Below are 20,664 nucleotides of genomic sequence, written 5' to 3'. Positions count from 1 at the left end.
GAAAAGAAAAAATAACAAAGCAAGGTGAAGAGATGAATTTCAGGGCTAATTGATGCATGGACATGTCTAGAGAATATTTAATGACATTGTACCTTGTGTAACGTATCTGATGTATCAATGTGCAAGTTGCAGCTCAAGTGAAATATATGTTTGAAGTCTATTTAATGTTTAAATATAACAGGATCGTTGTTTTTGTGTATGGGTAGCGCAGAAAGAACGAGGGTTATCTTTTCCTGGCTTAAACACCGCAACGTCCATCTGAAAAAAATGCGTAGGCTAATAGGAAACATAATGTCCAGAGAGCTGTCACAGTATCCAGTAGACTAATAGGAAACATAATGTCCAGAGAGCTGTCACAGTATCCAGTAGGCTAATAGGAAACATAATGTCCAGAGAGCTGTCACAGTATCCAGTAGGCTAATAGGAAACATAATGTCCAGACAGCTGTCACAGTATCCAGTAGACTAATAGAAAACATAATGTCCAGAGAGCTGTCACAGTATCCAGTAGGCTAATAGGAAACATAATGTCCAGAGAGCTGTCACAGTATCGAGTAGGCTAATAGGAAACATAATGTCCAGAGAGCTGTCACAGTAGCCAGTAGCCTGCATTTTATTTTCTGGTGATATGAACAAAAAAAACACACCATGCCTTTCTCAAAAAGTGGGAAGGGTAAAGCACGCGACTTCCCTTACTGCTTGAAATAGAGTTACGTACATTTAGAGTGTAAGGTCTTTATGTAACGACCTTAATGATATGTTTCTGTTGTTTCGGATATAAATGTGGTATAAATCTGTGTGTGAGACTGTGTGTGAGTGTATGTTTGCAAACAAAGTGTAGAAACAAAAATTCCCGAAAAAGAAAACTTGACTTAGTCCATTAGTAGTAGTGAAAAATATGAGTCAGCCGTCTTGGACCACAGACGATTCCAGATTGCCAGATTCAAATGACGTGTTTGTTTGTTTTTTTTTGTAGTGAGATTTTGTTCAAAATACCATTGTAAAATTACCACATTTATTTTACTTCATTTAAAGTTAAATTTGTCTAAATTGTAATTATATATATTTATTAGTCAACGACCACCATAAACACCGAACCTTACTTTATTTCATTTAATTTTACCAATGTAATTTTTTTAGCCCGAAGGATGAGAAACACTGTTCGAAATTCGAAATAAACCTCTTTTTTGTTCTCTGAATATGTATCATTATATGTATACCAGTTACACTGAGTAAAAAATCAGAATATCTAAATCTAGATGTAATAATAAAATATAGGTAAGTATGTAATCTTCATATTAATGAAATTATTAGGAAATCAATCAAAGCATTAGGGTTTATTAAAAGAATTTTTTGCAACTCAAACAGGAATATTTAACTAAAATACTATTTAACCTTAGATAATATTAGAATATGCATTCTTTGTTTGGGTTACATCAAAAAAAGTTAGTATAGGAAACTAGAACAGATGCGAACAATGTAACACATGTGGAATAAATAATTATGTTTTATTAAGAATTAAGAGTAACACCTTTAGTAAAATCATTTAAAGACACTTCAGGATAGAAGAATAAAAAAAAATTAGTACTAGTACATAAGACACTGAATCATAATTTACAAATAACAATAAAATAATAACAAAACCTAAGAAAATACTCAGAAAGACACAAAGTTTGAGGCACACCTCCTATTCCAACACGTGATCTCTCTCTCTCCCCTGGTGCTGTTAGAGCATGGAATGGGGTTACCTCAATCAATCAGCAAGGAAAACCAACGATTTATCAAAGTTTAAGTCACTTATCAATATGCATGATAGATTGACACATGAATGCGTAGGACGTAGTATCTGCTCTTCTAAAGTAAGGACTAATGTATCAGATATAAATATTTATATTCGTGGTGTTAGGGCTAGGGTTTGGAAAAAAAATGCCCCCCCCCCCTCTATCCTCAAAAGTTCTGGACCCGCCAGTGAAAGGAACAAAGTTGAATTACGAGCCCTTCTATTGAAGGGAACAAAATGTCATATATTGTTTACAAAAGCTATAAACCTACCAGCACTCGATTCCTCGTCTGGATTTGATGAGCTATTACAGTGCGGACTCTGGCTCTGGTGTCTCGACTTACAGCTGCCGGACACGACTCCTATGGGCCAAATCGCACTCACCTTCGTGCCTTTTAGTATAATAGAAGTTTCAAAAAAAAGCTAAAGCAAATTATAAAAAATTCCAAAAAAAAAAAAAAGGTCTTCTAAAGGGGAATAACTCCGCCCTTAAATCCTATATATCTATCAATACTGTACCAGTTATTTCCCTTATTCGAAATCAAACAAAATAATTAATTACCAATAATCAATTGACTAACTGAGTATTTTTGTTAATTGATTCAAGTTTTGTTAGCTTTAATAAATGAATAATAATTAATAATTTTTTTTAAGCCTATATTTGATTGGACAATACGTGAGGATGAAAGAGCGTTAACAGTGATTTAAGGGGACTAAAGCCAACAAATTTAATTATATGTTAATACTGAACTATTACTTTCCCTTGTTGGTATCAAACAAAATAATTAATTAATTAATTAACAGAAATTAATTGTCTATTTGGTTACACCATTTTTATGATTGAAATCGCAGCGGTTAATTTAAAAAAAAATGTTTAGCAGATCCCAAAGATGCAATAGTCGCTATTTGGTTTGTATCGTCTGTCCCTTTGTCCGTTCGTCCCTTTTAGATCTCATAAACTAGAAAACAAAATGCAAATCGCACATCATGATATCTGATAGTTCAGACGCAATATTCACAATTTTCTTTTCCGAATAGCTATGCAATCATATTTATCGTAAAAATAAACCAACTCGAAATGAACATTTTCAGGGGAGGTTAGTTAAGAAGCAAACAGCATAACATACAATATTACCATTACTAGATATAATCCTGATCATATTCTAGATCTAGAATTTAGCTAAATCTAGATATTTTATTGATACGTCTAATCTTTGCTTTTTTTATATTAATTTTAGAGCTTTAAGTGTGTTTTTTTTCTGTACTCTGCTACACTGGCACATCGAGCGAACGTGTTCAAAACTCAAGTAGGACATTTGAATTTTTTGTCGTAAAAGCAGCATGAAAAGGAAATGTCTACTAGAGATTAATGGAAACGTAATCTGTGCAGTGGCGTGCCTCCATTTTTTTCTTTATGTATGTCACCTGTCACACTCAGGTATTTAAAAGAAATGAAAAGCTTATTTCTCCTTTTAATAAACAAACAAATAAATTTACTATGAACAGAAGTCTCATTATCAATTATAGGCTTTTCATTTTTTTATTAAAACCACAATACCAAAAGATGATCTAAAATCACTTACATTTAGTTTTCTTGCCTAAAGGTCCAGAAGTCCCATCACCAATTATAGTTTATTCAGTTTGTTTTTAAGTTAAAAGTAACGCCAAATGATTCATTGAAATTATGTTGCTTTAAAATTAAATTTAAAAAAATAACTACTACAATATTCCTTGCCGATTGGTGGATTCAATGAGGATAACACAAACTCTCTGCGTCATCTTGTTTATTCGTTATTCCGACCCAATATGCTTTTTTTTTTCAGCAGAAATAACTAATAGTATATTATACTACCTTTCGTTTTGGCGCGTTAGTTACATTTGCATGCAGTGTATATTGAACAATCATTTTTCAGTCAAAAATGTGACATAAAGCTAAAGATATAAATACAACCTCATAGTTTATATATATATTGTTACGGATCTCACTATGCAGGCTCTCTGCAAACTGCACCATACACCACCAACTTAAAGAACTTGACAAGTCAGGGCTCCAAAATAACGTAAAGGATTAATGTTCATAAACAACAGCCAATACTGTACAATTGGCAGCACGTAGAACAGTACAAATAGCTCTGCGATAACAAATATCTCTCCGATAACACCGTTCCGCAGTATCAAGTCCTGCACTGGCCTCTCCGTCTCGTTCCGGGCTTGCACTGGGTTCAACAGTTCGGGACTGACTTCACACACTTGGGCTCGTTGTGTCGGACTCGATCACAGACCAAGATCAAGACGCCGTTCGTCTCAACTGTACTAGACAGTACTCCGCACTGAACCGTCGTAATGCTCCGTACAGAACCACACCGCTGAACTGTGCTGTAGTCGACCGTGTTCTGAACTCTTGTCGTGAACCTCCTTTCTGAACCGTCTTGACTGCGACACCTCCGCTCTTATATAGGGTCCCTACTGGCCTTCTCGAACCGGACAGAACGCCGCTCGACGTTTCTAGGTGGTCAGATGACTACAACTCTCGTGACGCTCCTGAGCTCTGTTCACGACAACGATCCTTCCCGAACCGCCGTAGATCCTTCCCGTACCGCCGTGTTGACACTCGTCTCGGCTGACCGTCGTAACTCGTCACGGTTGACCGCTCGTCTAGCGCTGGCCTGGGGCGATTTGCGTCGGCTGACTACACTCACACCACTACCCCCATCTGTGCCACCACCAGGTTTATAACAATATATTTTATATACATATATAAAGAGAGAGAGAGAGAGACTGACAATAGAAATCATACCTAGTAAATTTAGGATTTCAGATTGCTCAACTATGCAAAGAGCTATTTGAAAAGCTTCAAGTCTAAAATAAACAATATATATAAATTAATATAATATATATATATATATATATATATATATATATATATATATATATATATATATATATATATATACTAGATATATTTTACCCACGACCCGCGGGTCTTTATTTTCGTTTTACTGTCGATATAGTCAATGAGAGAGTTTTTTAAAGATTAAACGAAATAATAATGTAATAAATAAAGCGAATGTGTAAATGTAATAATAGTATGAATGAAGCCATCAAATCAAAATAGCTAATCTACTTAAATCAATTTTTTTCAAATTAAAACATTTGCTTCTAGGCCTACATATATTTGATTAAAATTTGAAATGAATAGACTTAATTTTGTATGTTTATGTGTTAAAGTATAAAGTAGATCTTGAGGTAAACTAATCTAGAGTTAAAAATTGGCTTTTCTAGAGTTCATTGTGCGCTGCGTGAAGGCTTTGCTCTGCGCATGCGTGACCTTTATTCATGAATGAATATAGGCCTATCTCAACACGACTACGCAGCTTTAGCGAACAGCGAACGAATATATTAAAAATGCTTTAGAAAAATAAATTTGAATGTTAATTTGATTAAAATATCAAATGATTGGACTATAATTAGTATGTTCATGTGTTAAAGCATAAAGCTATCTTTGCGAAAAGAAGTTTTATCATCTTAGAGTTCAATAAACGTTTTAGACCTAGGCCTAGGAATAGACTCAGTAGAGAGATGTGTTAATGTGTAACCATTTGGTAATGTCTAATGAAAGAATGTGCATCGGGATATCTAAATTCGCAGATATAAATAACGAATTAAAGTAAAAATGCTTTTGAAACACAAATTTGAAGGTTAATTTTATTAAATAATGAAATCAATAAACTATATTTTGTATTTTCATGTGACAAAAAAAAAACACTATAAGTGCAAAGTTTAGTTCTTAAAATTAGATCTAGATCTAAATCCTTTCGATCTTTTCTCATGTCAACATTGTAAACATGGCCTAGATCCATAAAATACTATAGCTGTAATAGAGTTGCTCTTTTTTTTTTTGAGGGTCTTAAGTTTGTTTTAGGGCCACAATACATACACTACGGTCTAAGTTAGTACCCATATATATATATATATATACCACCAAGACGAAAGCAATATATGTGGACGGGTGTGTCTCTCCAAAATAGGGCTCCACAGCCATATGAAAAAGTGTGCGAGATGAACCATAGTCGTTTCACGACTGAAGGAGGCCAATGAGATAGGCCTATATTTAAAGAGAGAGAGAGAGTGAGCGATACATTTCTTTAACACTATTTTTGTTTTAAGACGTATCATCAAATATGTTTTTGCGGCCTTAGAAAGGGGAATAGCCACTGAAAGTTTTGTGTGGTCTGTTTGTCTATCTGTCCGTCCCATCTAGCAAATCTATCTTCTACTGCTAGATCTATTAGACTTTTAGATTCTAGAGATTCTAGTCTAGAAAGTAGATCTTGAATTCTAAATCTACATTTAGATTCTAGATCTACACATTTTATTGATAGATTATGTAATCGTTGCTTATATTGTTTACGTTAATATATTCTAAAAATACATCTAGTTCTAGATCTAGAAGTAGGTTTAGATCACAACCGGAAGGCAGTGAAAAGTTGGGCAGGAAATATTTTTATACAGCACGGAAAGGAAATATTTGACTCAACTGTATTGCCAAGTAGTTTGTGCAGTGGCGTGCACAGCACAGAAAGAATATATTTTTCTACGCCTTCAGTGTACACAGGGAAACTACCCTCAGCCCTATTTTGTTTTAAAGTTTCGACTAATCTTTGATGTAAGCCTCTATTAACTTGGTCTTTCAAGATGTCATATGTCACAAGTAGATTTTAAAAGATATGAAAAGATATATACAAGATTATTTCTCTTTTTAATAAACCAATAAATAAATGTATTATAAGCATAAATCTCATTATCGATGATTATTTCTAAGGTCTAAAAGTCTCTTTTTGAATTATAGATTATTGAGTTTATTTTTCAAGTTAAAAGTAACTTCTATGGATTTTTTGAAATTCTTTTACTTTCTATTGAAAAAAATAATAACTTAAATATTCCTTGCCAATAGGCGGATCCTATGGGGCGGCCTCTGAGTATGTGTGATAACACAAACTCACCTTGTAATCTTTTTATGAATTACATAAGCTAAGTTTATAAGTAGGCCTAATCTGGGATAGCTTTATAATTAATAGTTGAAAAAACAAGAACATATCATTGATTAAAAAAAAGGTAGAAATATTTTCCAAACAAAGAATTATAAATGATAGCAATTTAGCTAGAAATATTTTAGGATGGAATGAGTCGGAACAATTGTTACAAGTATATGTTAGGATACTAACCGCTTCAATGAAATCACCATCTCAGATTTGTCTGTGTATCTCTTTCCTTCGTACGTAAAGTTCTCAGTACTTTCCTTGCTGATACGAAATGTTACAATCACATTTACTGGTACAAGTCCAGCTATAATATCCACAAACGGACTACGACTTGTTTAAAAAAAAAAATTATAGATCTATTATGTAAACCTTGTTTTATCAATATACGTTGCGAATGTATGTAGATGTAGGTACATACATAATGTTATAAAATAAGACTAAATATGATGGGATAGTTAGTGATAGAAGTAGATAATACATATTTGCATTTATAAAAATATTAAAATAATTTCAAAATAGTTACAAATAAACAATTGCATTTTATATGCCTAGGTAGTACAAATAATAAAACTGCATTTCTTTATAACGGCTCATTTCCTACTTTATTTGAAAATAATATAGTCAAGTTGATTTTTTAACTTTACATGGGTGCGATCATTTACAAAAGGGTAAGTAATGACATTCAGTGATTAAAAATACAATCCAATTGTTAGTTCTCCTGAGTTACATAGATAATTAACAGTAGTCGGTAAAAAAAAATCAACGCTTAAAAAATACACAATCTTTCTAAAATTTAGGAAAAATGTTTTGTCAAGACTTCTTGTACGAAATTTCATCTTGATAGGATAATAAAAAGTTTTTAAAATAACTTATTCAAGTTTTGCTTTTTTTATTTTAATTATATTTGTATTCCCCTTCTTTTATTTTTTTAAAAGCTTTTATATAGCACAGCTTTCATGCTCATAGCTTACCCCGTCCATTATGTAGAAATCAATGAACCAGTGTGGGGGGGGGGGGGGGGGACTCAGAATGCTTTACGTGCAGTCTTTAGGCGCTGAGCACAACTCTGTTCGAGTCAGGTGTCGAACCTACAGCACCCTTAATAGGTAGCCAAGCCCCAAGCGTACTTATCCTCTCGGCCACTTACCACAACTCTGTTCGAGTCAGGTGTCGAACCTACAGCACCCTTAATAGGTAGCCAAGCCCCAAGCGTACTTATCCTCTCGGCCACTTACCACAACTCTGTTCGAGTCGGGTGTCGAACCTACAGCACCCTTAATAGGTAGCCAAGCCCCAAGCGTACTTATCCTCTCGGCCACTTACCACACCTATGACGGAAATGTGAGTCTCAAGTTGTAATAGACAAATGTTGAGCATAAAACTATTGAATCTATATTTAAACTCAAACTGCAAGCAATATGTTTGTTTGTTTTTTTTGGCTCGAATTATTACAATGCACATCTTGTGATTTTAACGAGACTGCTAAATACAATGTCAACAATATCTTTCTCAGCCTCTCGATATCTATACCCAGTGCTGCGCTTGTCAGTCATAGAATAACTCATTGGTAGTCTGGCCCTTTAAATTCCTTTAATTAGGTAATCAAGTTGATCAGCGTCTTGAGTTAACAGAATACCGAAAATTAGCAAATAGAATTCAGAATACATTAGATAAATGTAAATCGTATTTTTAATAGATAATGTAAAAGAAAGATATTTTTGTCTTCTAAAGTACATCAGTAAAATACATAAGCGACTTAGACAAGTTCCCACATTTTGTTGCCAAAGATTGACAGTGGTTTTGCAGTCTGGCTTCTCAACTAAGAGTATTGTATGTATAACGATGTTTTATCACATTGAATTATGACTTCTAAGCCTAATCCTAAAACTAACTAAATAATCATTGTAAAAAGTACGGAATGAACAATATTTCATATATTTATTGTTATTTAAATGACAAAAAGTGTGACACATTAAAAAAAACGATATTAATGTCGTTTTAAAAAAAAAAATTAACATCAATAGATATAGAGCTAAGGTAAAAAACAAATGTTATTGTTTTTTGTTTTTTTTTGTGTGTTAATCGAAAACAACAAGCTAGACAAGATATTGATCTTAGGCACAGAAGACCATCCATTGATTCCCATTGGTGTATATCGTTTGTAATGTATTGGCCAGTGTTGCATATTTCTTCATTGTCCAGAATTTATAACTCAAAGTTGGTTCAATACAGTAGGACACTCTACTTTTGATATTTGAGCGTAAATAACAGTCATGGTTTTCAGAGTGAATACTTTTAACTTTCAGTTATTTGAAAGCAGTCAGTAGAGGCAGTCATTGAAAGCAATCATTTGAAAAAGTCAGTAGAAGGCAGTCATTAAAACCAATCATTTGAGAATGTCTGTAGAAGGGAGTCATTAAAACCAATTATTTGAGAATGTCTGTAGAAGGCAGTCAATGAAAGCAATCATTTGAGAATGTCTGTAGAAGGCAGTCATTAAAAGCAATCATTTGGGAAAGTCAGTAGAAGGCTGTCATTGAAAGCAATCATTTGAGAAAGTCAGTAGAAGGCAGTCAATGAAAGCAATCATTTGAGAAAGTCAGTAGAAGGCAGTCATTGAAAGCAATCATTTGAGAAAGTCAGTAGAAGGCAGTCATTGAAAGCAATCATTTGAGAAAGTCAGTAGAAGGCAGTCATTGAAAGCAATCATTTGAGAAAGTCAGTAGAAGGCAGTCATTGAAAGCAATCATTTGAGAAAGTCAGTAGAAGGCTGTCATTGAAAGCAATCATTTGAGAAAGTCAGTAGAAGGCAGTCATTGAAAGCAATCATTTGAGAAAGTCAGTAGAAGGCAGTCATTGAAAGCAATCATTTGAGAAAGTCAGTAGAAGGCAGTCGTTGAAAGCAATCATTTGAGAAAGTCAGTAGAAGGCAGTCATTGAAAGCAATCATTTGAGAAAGTCAGTAAAAGGCTGTCATTCAATTCAGTCACCACACTCATTTAGTAGAGGATAGTCATTATAAGGATAGTTATTAGATGGATAGTCATTATAAGGATAGTCATTATAAGGAGTTGGTAGAGAGGAGTCACACTCATTATAAAGAGTTATTGGAGACCTGTACCATGTTATTGCTCTATTTGTCAAACATATTTCCATCAAGGATTATTACTGTCTATACTTGGAATATTATTGTGTGTCATTCATCAAGTGACTTTTCAAGATACTGTATATATATTCAATGTATCATTATTTGTGTTTGCTATATCAAGTGTTATTTCCTCATTTTAAAAGTGACGTCTGAACGTAGAAGTATTCCTCCTGATTATGCCTACATTACAATCATACATTCATCCTGACAACGCCCTTATAGTAACACTTTAACATGGACCTAAATGTCATCTATTACCATTCAAAAATAACGGGATGACAATGTTTTAACAGGGAATTTGTCTAAAACCCCTTATAGGCGATGTGAATCGGTGATATGAATCAGCTCCAGAAGAGGATTGAAGTCTGCGTTTACTAGAATAAACAAAACGGTATCTCAAGTTTAAAAATAACGAGCCCATATTCAAGAAAGAGCAATTTACAAATAAAAATAAAGTGAACGATGGCCGTCAGAAGATAGATTATTAGTGATAAGAGATTATTAGTATAGGTATTAGTGACATGGTCAAAGGTATTCTTCTTCTTCTTCTTGAAACTGTCAGGCAGAGTTGAGCCTTCGGCTCTTGGAACTCTTAAGTTAGCAAAAGTGAACAAGAGCTCCCTTTCACTGCCTGATTGGGAACAGTGTACACTGTTCTGTCTGGCGGGGTGTCAGACTCGAGGCCAGAGACCGCGTGCACCAGGACCCCTGCCGTTTTCCTTTTCTATACCAGGCTAACCGTGCAGGACACGCCATTTATGTAACGGCCCTTTGAGGAACGGCGCCTGGATTGTGACAAGGTTGTGGGAGCTTTTTTTACAACTCCGCGCAGTGCAATGAGGATGCTCTCGCACCCCCTTAGGCAACCCCACGGGAGTCTTTTTTGCTACCCTTTAGCCTAATCGTTTCCTCCTACGATCGTTTCCACCCGGGCGCCACTATGAGGCAGGGTATAAGTGACATGATCATTAGTATTAGCGACATGATCATAGGCATTAGCGACATGATCATAGGTATTAGTGACATGATCATAGGAATTAGCGACATGATCATTAGTATTAGCGACATGATCATAGGCATTAGCGACATGATCATAGGTATTAGTGACATGATCATAGGTATTAGCGACATGATCATAGGTATTAGTGACATGATCATAGGTATTAGCGACATGATCATAGGCAATAGCGACATGATCATAGGCAATAGCGACATGATCATAGGTATTAGCGACATGATCATTAGTATTAGTGACATGATCATCAAACAGAAACAATATAACTAACTACAAACCCGCCTTACCCGCTTTACAATAGATCTAATTCTTACATATATAATTATGTTATTTCTCAACTAGTATGACGAGAGAAGTGGGAAACACTATATAGTATATATACTACAATAAGCCGAAAATATTTTTTAAAAAGTATTAATACTATTTTATATATATTATTAGATGAAATGAGTGCTTAATGTCAAAGCCTTAACAGCTCAGCTAAAAAATGACAAATATAAAAAATGTTTAATTCGGGACGAAATGACGGGGACGCAGTGATCAAGAATAAAGTGACTTAAGATGAAATAACCAGGGATGACCGGTCACCGTTGTTGGTGAACCCTAAATATATTAAAAATCAGGCTATAACTCTAAATAATTTTTAAAAAATCTGGCTATGTTGTTACTCAACGTTAAATAATTTACAAATCTGGCTATGTTGTTACTCAACGCTAAATAATTTACAAATCTGGCTATGTTGTTACTCAACGCTAAATAATTTACAAATCTGGCTATGTAGTTACTCAAAGCTAAATAATTTACAAATCTGGCTATGTTGTTACTCAACGCTAAATAATTTACAAATCTGGCTATGTTGTTACTCAACGCTAAATAATTTACAAATCTGGCTATGTTGTTGGTCAACCCAAAATGTGACAAAAAATCTGATAATTTTGTTAGTAAGCCTTTGACCACAAGGAATGTCGTAAAAACAGAAATTCGTTGCGCTGATCTTGATGATTACACTCCTTTCATACTCAAGTTGCCTAAGGTCACCGAATTAGGATAATTTTCACGACTTTGACCTGGTTATTTAACTATAGCATAGTTTAAAAAAAACAAACCTATGAAAGACTTACTCTAGTAGAAATACGTAGTACTCACGTCCCCAGCTAGTTAGTGGCAGAGCGATAAAAGACGCTATGGACTGACTGCTATAGTTAATGAAGACGACCACACCAAATAAATCGTCGGCCATCAAGTCAAAGGTCCACAATTTACCCGTATCTTTGTCGTTGCTGTAAGTCAATAGCAATGCAAACCAACATTAACATTTTGTTTCAATGACACATTTTGTGTTTACTTCAAAGCTATCACTGACAATGTGAGCGCAACAGACTAGCGGTATGAAATATGCACGGAGAGAGGGGCCAGAGTATAGCTCATCAAGATGTACTTCCTGCAAGATTGTTGGCCATAAAGCAAACGCAGGGAAAATGCAGGAAGTACAAAAGGATAGTACTAGACTTATTGACTCAGACAGTCAGGAAATGTTTACAGGGGCGGCTGCCCTCCATTTCTCAGACAGTTTATGAGGGACAATGAACTCCTCACTTCCCCATCAAAAGTGACGTAAAGTGGGAATATTGACTTGCTCCTACTCTGTGCTCTGTCTTCTATGGCAGTGATGGGTAATCTACGGCACGTGGGCCAAATTCGGCCCTCCGAAAGTTTTAATCCGTCCTGCGACATGTTTTATAATAATGAATAAAAATAACGAATTTCATTCATAATGAAAAAGTTCAATTTTTCAATGCCAGATGAACCATTGGGGTAATATTGCGAATTGTAATACCATGTTTCACCCAAAGTTGTCAAATTATTCGAGTTTTACGAGTTGCCTAAACTACATTTTTAGGACGTCCCCGAGTCTACATAACTCTAATGCTGGGCCGGCCCTAGGCCACTACAACCTATGCGGCCACAGTGGGCCCCTCACTTTCAATGACCCGCGTTAATTCTAGGTGTAAATATTAAATTAAACAATTATAACTGAATCTCCTGGATTTCCAAATGTAAACCGAAAATCCTTGAAATCTAAAATTATTAAAATCTATGATTTTGTGGCTGAGATGGAATTTGGAGTCAGTTATACAGATCGGGTCTCAAACAAGGAAATCCTATGCCGAACTGGGAGACAAGCACTTAGTGAGATTGTGACTTGTGACAGAGCGTCGCATGAGGTTTGCGGGACATGTTTTCCGACAAAATGAACTACGCATACCAAGAGTTGCAATGATATGAAGGCCTATACGAGGAAAGCGCAAACTGGGACGTCCTCGTATAACTTGGCGCCACACTTTCACGGAGGACCTCAGAACAGTGGACACCGGGTTGGAGGAGGCTTCAGACATTGCCAGTGACAGTGTGTGGAGACAATTTGCCGCCCAGTGCGCCGAACGGCGTGGGTGGACCTAAGTCTAAGTTAAGTCCTAAGTCTATGATCTATATAGGAAACAGAATGTTGACTTCGCTACACGCAAGGCTCGTAAAGTAAAGTTAATTTGATCGTGAGTTTTGTACTTAGTAAAGAATGACTAAAATACAAAGACGAATATATTTTTCTAACATAAAAAAAAATAATTTTCACTTATTATTATTATCTTTATCCCTACCAGACCGGGCCCCGCGCGATGCGTTTCGCATCGACCATTAACTGTCGAATAGAAAACTAATGATCCTAAATTGTTCTCTAAAGAAGAGTGGATGTAGAAGTTCTTTTTTTTTTTTTCAATATTTTAAAGACAAACTTATGTTCCTCATTTGTAATGAAACCGTATCTATTTATAAGAACTATAATTTATCAGGACATTTCAGTTTTAAACACACACTCTTTATGCATTCACGATCGATGATTCAAATCCAAAGCCAAACGTCTCCGACAAGATTCATAAGGCCAAGAAAGATCTCAGAAAGTTGCTACACACATACAAGTCATTGTCTCATACAATGTTGTCAAATAAAAACATTTGGTTGAAACTGTGTCAAACAACGTATGATTCAAGTTTGCAAAGTTTTATGTCCAGATAATAGAAATAGATTTTAAAACTGTAAGTATCTCAAATAAACGATTAGGCACTCTAGCGGTAAAAACAAAATAGCCTAAAAAATTAATTACTATTTTGTGCTCCAGTACTATTGTGTAAATATCTTATATTCAGGTTTCAACACAGTAGGAAGTACTTATAAAAGTTGTTTTGATCGATAAAACTTTGTTACTGAAGAGTTAGCATTCTCTCGATCCTTAAATGCAGATGTGGAAAGACCTATTTCAAGAATATACATTATTATAATAGATGGAGTGAGGCTCCAGATACAATAAGAATAATAGACAGATTTGTTTGGATTTTTTTCAATCAAAATTACTCGCAAACTATGAAGATAGCATGAAGCAAGTTAATAATTTCAAAACTTCAGTGCTGTTGAAATGATTTAGATATTTTCAGCGAGCATTGTAATGTGAATAGAGAAGAAGAGAAACCAGATTTGAAACTTTAAAAAATTGAACTGCAATCTAATAATCATCTGCAAATGTTCCGAATAGGACATCCACATGGGCTTGTCGCAAGTGTTCCAAATGTAATAGCTTATGTTCACATGTTGTGATGTTTAGATCATACTATGTTTTGTGAGCCTTTGAAAACAGGCCATGTCAGAAATAGATTGACCAATGAACTACTCTTAATCCCCCTTTCATATCTTGTGGTCTATAGGGCAGATAATGTCAAGGTCATCTGTTTCTGTCGCCCAAGGTTAACGAGGATATCATGTGTGGACAAAACAACCAACCGCCTTGACTTTGCCCCCACTAGTGTCAGGTACCCATAACAGCTGGGTGGACTCAGAGACGACCAAAGATACCGAAATAAAATAAAAATCCCAATCTTCACCCCCCCCCCTTTTCCGGTTTAGAAACCCAGCGCTTGACCCAGTTATCGCTTGACCCAGTTATCGCTTGACCCAGTTATTGTTAGAAAGGGATCAAAATAAGAAGAGACATTATAAAATATTTGTTGCTTCCTACAGCGCATTATTTCAAATGTGGTATCATTAAATCTAAGGCTAAGTGTCTGTATTTTCTTAATTAAAAAATGTGACGCTTTTGTTAAGCGTGGACCACAGTAGATATTAGATTTATGATAAAGAACACCGGTAAGTCATTTCTTTCCATCAGCTATAGATATAGACATTATACTGACCAGTAGATATTAGATTTATGATAAAGAACACCGGTAAGCCATTTCTTTCCATCAGCTATAGATATAGACATTATACTGACCAGTAGATATTAGATTTATGATAAAGAACACCGGTAAGCCATTTCTTTCCATCAGCTATAGATATAGACATTATACTGACCAGTAGATATTAGATTTATGATAAAGAACACCGGTAAGCCATTTCTTTCCATCAGTTATAGATCTAGACATGAGACTTACAATGTGAGAAAAGGTACCAGAAAAAAAGCTCCGCCACCAGGACTTCTCGTCTCAACAGATATGTTCACGTCTATATCTGTACTCTCAAAGTAGTTTCTTGTCTTCAAGGAGACCTGTGTCCATTATCAATTTAAAACCATATTAATGAACATATCTATGTCAATAATACTCAAACAACGACCCGCCTGCAATATCCGACAGCTCCAACTTCATCTCAAGGTGCTGGAGGCGCAGAGCCTAGGTTTCTTTGGAAGTTTAGCTTTTTTTTTTCGCAGTGAGGTGGCTCGTGCCACAGTGTGTGCAACATTTACACGGAGAGGTTTGGAAACCACAGAGCTATGTTAATGCTATATTTCTTTCAAAGCTGTCTGTCTCCAACGCCCTCTCGCGGATCTAGTTGAAACTTTGCTCAATTATTTATTGGCCAAGACAATACATGAATCGATAAAATAAATTAACCAATTAATCAAAAAATTACTGGTAATTAAATATTTGTTTCGTACCAACAAGGAAAAGGGAAAATAATAGTTTAGTATTCAGATGTATATATAGCTACATATGTGGGGTTTTGTCCCCTTAGATAATTGTACATGTTATTTCTCCCACACCCATTCTCGAATTCAAACCTTTTAAAAAAAAATTGTTTTTCAAAGACTATCAGGAGACCTTCTCATCAGATACAACCTCCTGAAGCCTATTGAAGCCTCCAACTGGAGGTGTACACGTTAGTTCTCCCACACCATTCTCGGATCAAGCTGAAATTTTGAACAATTATTTGTTTTATCTGACAACACAAGAAAATGTTTAAAAAACAAAACAAATTTGTTAATTAACTATTTGTAATAAATTACTTTGTTTGGTATCTCAAACAAGGGAAAGTAATAGTACTTGACCGAAGAGGTGGTATAAGCTGAATTAGTTTCCTAGATTGTCACCAGAGGCTTAGAGAACACAAACATGAAATAGAAACAATAGATAACTATACAATCTTTCATGTTCATAGACGCTTCGCTAGCAGAATGGTCACCGCGTTGGCTTGAGAAGGCTTTAGCCAACAGGTTCGAATTCACGGCGTTCACTATTTGTATAAATTCGTTTAAAAATCGAACACCCCGACTTTATGTTTTTTTTTTTGTATTTTGCTTGTTTATATTTCATTGTATAAGAAAGTACAAATATTGGTCAATGTAGGTAGCAGTCGTCAAGAATATATTGAACTACATTTCTGTTACCTGTAATCAATTTTACCCGCTCACTGTGAAACATGTTTCTGCATCATTTAAATTCTTATTGTAAGCTAGTTCTAAAAAAAATATATTTATTTATAATAAGTTTTGCTAATTTAAAACACGATTCATAGACAACAAACTTAAATGTTTGTTGTTGTTTTTTTTAAATGGAAATGGCGCTAAGAAAAAAGAACTCTGGGCTCTAAAGGATAGATATATTGCTGTCAATGTAATGTGTTGTGTATCTACCGTACTTGACGTAGATCTAGTCATTCTTTACTATGCCTACTATGCCTACTATGCCTACAGGGAGGAGGGTGTAAATGCCATTTGATTCTGTGTCCCACGGTTAACGAGGGTGTAACATAGCTAGCACAACGTCCAACAGCCTTTATTTTTCCCAACTAATATAAGGTACCCGTTAGAGCTGGGTGAACTCAGAGACGCCCTAAATATACCGAAATTTAAAATTCCCACTCTTCACCATTCTAATCCGTGGCCCCTCGGTTCGGACGCCAAGCGTTTTACCACTCGGCCACCGTGTCTCTTTATACAATGCTTAGGCAAAGTTAGAAAATGAAAAATCATAAATGAGACCATAAGATCTGAATTTCTCATGGAAACTTCTTTGGCCTACTGGAGAGAGTTACTAAATAAATATGCCTTGAAATGACGAGGTTTTAAAAAGAACATAAAATGTGCTACTTACATTCACGTCTGCGCAGGGTGCTACGAAATATAATGTTAAATTGCTTTTGGAGTTTGTCATGGTCGGGAATGTCAGCACAAAGCGTTTCCCCAATGTTTTGACATTCTTGTATTCTATGGAGAATGTAGATTATTGTAAAGAGCATGACGACAGAGTGACAAAAAATCAACGGGTCAGTCAGGTTCCGTCGTGTCTGGACGCTTTTCTGCCTGAACGTGACGCTCAGGTGGATCTTAGAGGAAGTGATTAGGCTACATGAATAGCGAAATAAGACTCAGGTGAGACAGTTTAAGGGAATGCGAGAGCTTTCCCATTCCATGGTGCGGAGTTAAAAGAGAGCTTCCACGTCCGTGTCGATAATTCATGCACCGTTCCTCAGTGGATTTGAATTTTTTATTGTTGGCATAACGGCACAATACAGGCCGTGCCGTGCCCTTAATCTCTCAAGAGTTACTTCTAGGTCAAGAGTTTTGAGTTACTCAATGGAGGTATTAAAAAATAAGCTCCACTTACAAATCAAATAGTAAAAGTTTTAGTTATCTAATAAAAATCTGTTGTAAATATTTATAAGTACTTTGCCCGATCTCAACTCAAATTTTAGTAGTCAACCCCCCTCCAGTATTTTTCCCGGGATCAACATAATCAAACAGTGTTTTAAGGTTGTCTATTCTAAAATATTTCCCTCTAATATCCTGGTATCTGAGGCAAACATGGAGAATATATTCCACGGTGAGATAAAAGTCACAGTACTCACACAGTTGGGGGGGGGGGGCCTCCACTCCCTTTAGCACAAAGGAGTGCGTCATGTAGGTATGGTCAATCCAGACTCTGAACATGATCGTACTTCCAGGCCGTGGTAGCCGCTTAGACGCGGACCGCCACCTGATATCCTCCACAATCCGTCTTAGTTTGTTGTGGGTCTCAGCCTCCCACCGATTCAGCCACTCTCTATCTTCAGCGGACCGTTACACTAATGGCGAGGCCAGCGCGGTTAGCTGGGTAAAACATGCCATGTATGTATTTGGCCATGTATTCTAGTCCACGTGCTAGGAGTGTCAAGCACATTGGAAATAGCAATATTTTATATAGCCTTGAACCTCTTCCAGACAAAGCAATTGGTTCAAGCAGGCTTACACGCCTAGAGTTCGATGAGCCTTCGGCTGAACTCTTTTGACAATCTCACGGTTCCCGCAAGTGAGGACAAAGAAACAACAGACCAACTTTTGTCAGAATGTCGCGTCTTGCACAAGAAGTTGGGGGAGGAAGAACTGGTCCTTGTTTAGGCGACTGATTATTCCTTGTACGGGCTTAAGATGACACTAGAACAGACTGTCCGATTTTTTTCACGTGCTCTAAGGGCAGTGTTTCTCAAACTTGGTTCCGCAGAGGTCTGCAGACCCCAGAGGTCTGCAGAAAGATGAAAACTTAGTATAATTGAAATTACTTTTTCGCTAAAAGCCACCTAATCAGATCGGATAATTAGATTTATAATCAACTCATTACTGCTTAATATGCCTGTTACAAACTATTCTATGACGACCTTCACCAAAGAATGTAAAACATTCTTCACTTGGATATTCCCAACAAGGTATTGAGCTTCTTTGGGTGTGGACATACTCAGATCCCAAGCTCCAATCTATATTAATGCAGGTGCAGCTTGTGGAAATATCCACACAAAAAAAAACACTATATAACCAATGTTTAATCAAGAATACTACTAAATTATGTTTACAAAAACATCTTCAAAATTTATATTCTGCGTAATGGGTCATTGCAAAGAAGTTGTTGACTGCTTTCCCATCTTCTTGTTTGGTACAAAGTGGATTCATTGCAGTAATGAACCTCGTCACAAATAAGTGAAACGTCATCAAAATGTGTTGAGTCAGGCAAAAATAGTCATAAAATCTAATCAACCTCATCCAAGTCATTAACAGTTGTGAATTTCAAAGCTTTTTCAATTAGGGGTACGTGGGCAAGTTTTGACAATATAAATGGGTCTCAGGGGTCGAAAAAAGTTTGAGAACCTTTGTCCTTAGGCATTAAGTTGGTCCACCTGAAAATTGTCCACCAAAAGCAGTATCGTGCAAAAGTTCTAATAAAGTAGATCTAGGGATTGTTTTTTGATTTCATGTAGCTCTTGACTTTTAACTAGAGCAAGAATCAAGAAACAGACGACATTGGTTAAATAAATTGGTTCAATCTTATTGACTTTAGTCAAGTTAGTACTTAAAATTAAAAAAATAAAAAGTTCCTCTTTCAGTCCTCTAGGTCTATAGGTCATCTTTTTTCTTCCTACAATTAACAAGTAATACAAGGGTGTCAATGTGGCCAGCTAAACTACCTTTTATTACTTTAGCCCAACTAATGTCAAGTACCCATTAGAGCTGGGTGGACCCAGAGGCGCCCAAAAGATCCCGAAATAAAAAATCCCACCAGGATTCGAACCCGGGACCCGTGTCGGAAGCCAAGCGCTTTCGCTGCTCAGCCACCTCCTTAAAATAAAGACTAGCAAAAAAGTAGCATCGACATGACTAAAGACTAGAGAGTAGAGTATAGAACTAGAATTAGATACTTAATTCTTGATCTAGTATCATACTATCAAGAACTAGCATTATGTGTCATGTTCATAAGATGTAGTTTGGATCACAAAGTATTGACAAGCTTCAAATAACTGACAAGAACATTTGGAAACTAATTACCTTGAGTAGCTGAAACTGTCAGCGTACATAAAATCAGAACAAATGAATGAGAAAAAAAAACTTCCATCATGTTTTCCTTCATGCATAATGTAATTAAAATTATAAAATGATTGAACGAAACAAAATGATAGCGTCTTGGGTAAGTATCATTGGAAATTACCAAAGAAATGTGCATACGAGAGTGCGTAGCGATGCACACATCATGTTGATAATAGTGTGGCACATCAACTCATTGTCATCTCATCTGTCTATTATAGCACAGTGCAGGACAGGCCACTGTCCTGTTGGCTCATATTTCTCACGGCTATGGCCTAATTTCGATTCACGGTGCCCCCGCTGTGGGGAAGAAGAGGAAACCGTGTCTCATATTCTTTTCGACTGCCCCAGACTTGTTGATCTCCGTCTCGACAGGTCTGGAAAACCAAAATTTTCGACCTTGTATGATGACATGTATGCACTTCGCAAGACAGCAGGGTCTAGGGCTTTTGCAAGAGAGGATTTGAGCCTCTCAAGCCCTCATTCAAATGGAGTTTGATGATGCTCTCATCTGTCTCTTGACTTT

At 36.0% G+C, this 20,664-nt stretch overlaps 1 protein-coding gene across 1 annotated transcript in view; it reads right to left on the bottom strand.

Moving 5' to 3' along the window:
- Positions 1 to 20,196, bottom strand: part of LOC106080072 (uncharacterized) — a 92,306-nt gene extending 72,110 nt beyond the window's left edge. Inside the window, exons 1-7 of the mRNA XM_056043157.1 lie at positions 20,103 to 20,196; positions 17,404 to 17,516; positions 15,466 to 15,578; positions 12,106 to 12,264; positions 7,005 to 7,151; positions 4,577 to 4,638; positions 2,052 to 2,171 (exon numbers count right to left, since the gene is read on the bottom strand). Of these exons, the coding sequence (XP_055899132.1) occupies positions 2,052 to 2,171; positions 4,577 to 4,638; positions 7,005 to 7,151; positions 12,106 to 12,264; positions 15,466 to 15,578; positions 17,404 to 17,516; positions 20,103 to 20,184 (796 nt within the window). The 5' untranslated portion in view covers positions 20,185 to 20,196. The remainder of the gene's footprint in view (positions 1 to 2,051; positions 2,172 to 4,576; positions 4,639 to 7,004; positions 7,152 to 12,105; positions 12,265 to 15,465; positions 15,579 to 17,403; positions 17,517 to 20,102) is intronic.
- Between the last annotated feature and the right edge of the window lie 468 nt (positions 20,197 to 20,664).

This window comes from Biomphalaria glabrata, chromosome 10, assembly GCF_947242115.1.
Source record: "Biomphalaria glabrata chromosome 10, xgBioGlab47.1, whole genome shotgun sequence".
In the NCBI taxonomy this organism is placed as follows: Eukaryota; Metazoa; Mollusca; class Gastropoda; family Planorbidae; genus Biomphalaria; species Biomphalaria glabrata.
The sequence above is the reverse complement of the archived record's forward strand: the minus strand, read 5'-3'. Positions and strand labels throughout refer to the sequence as shown.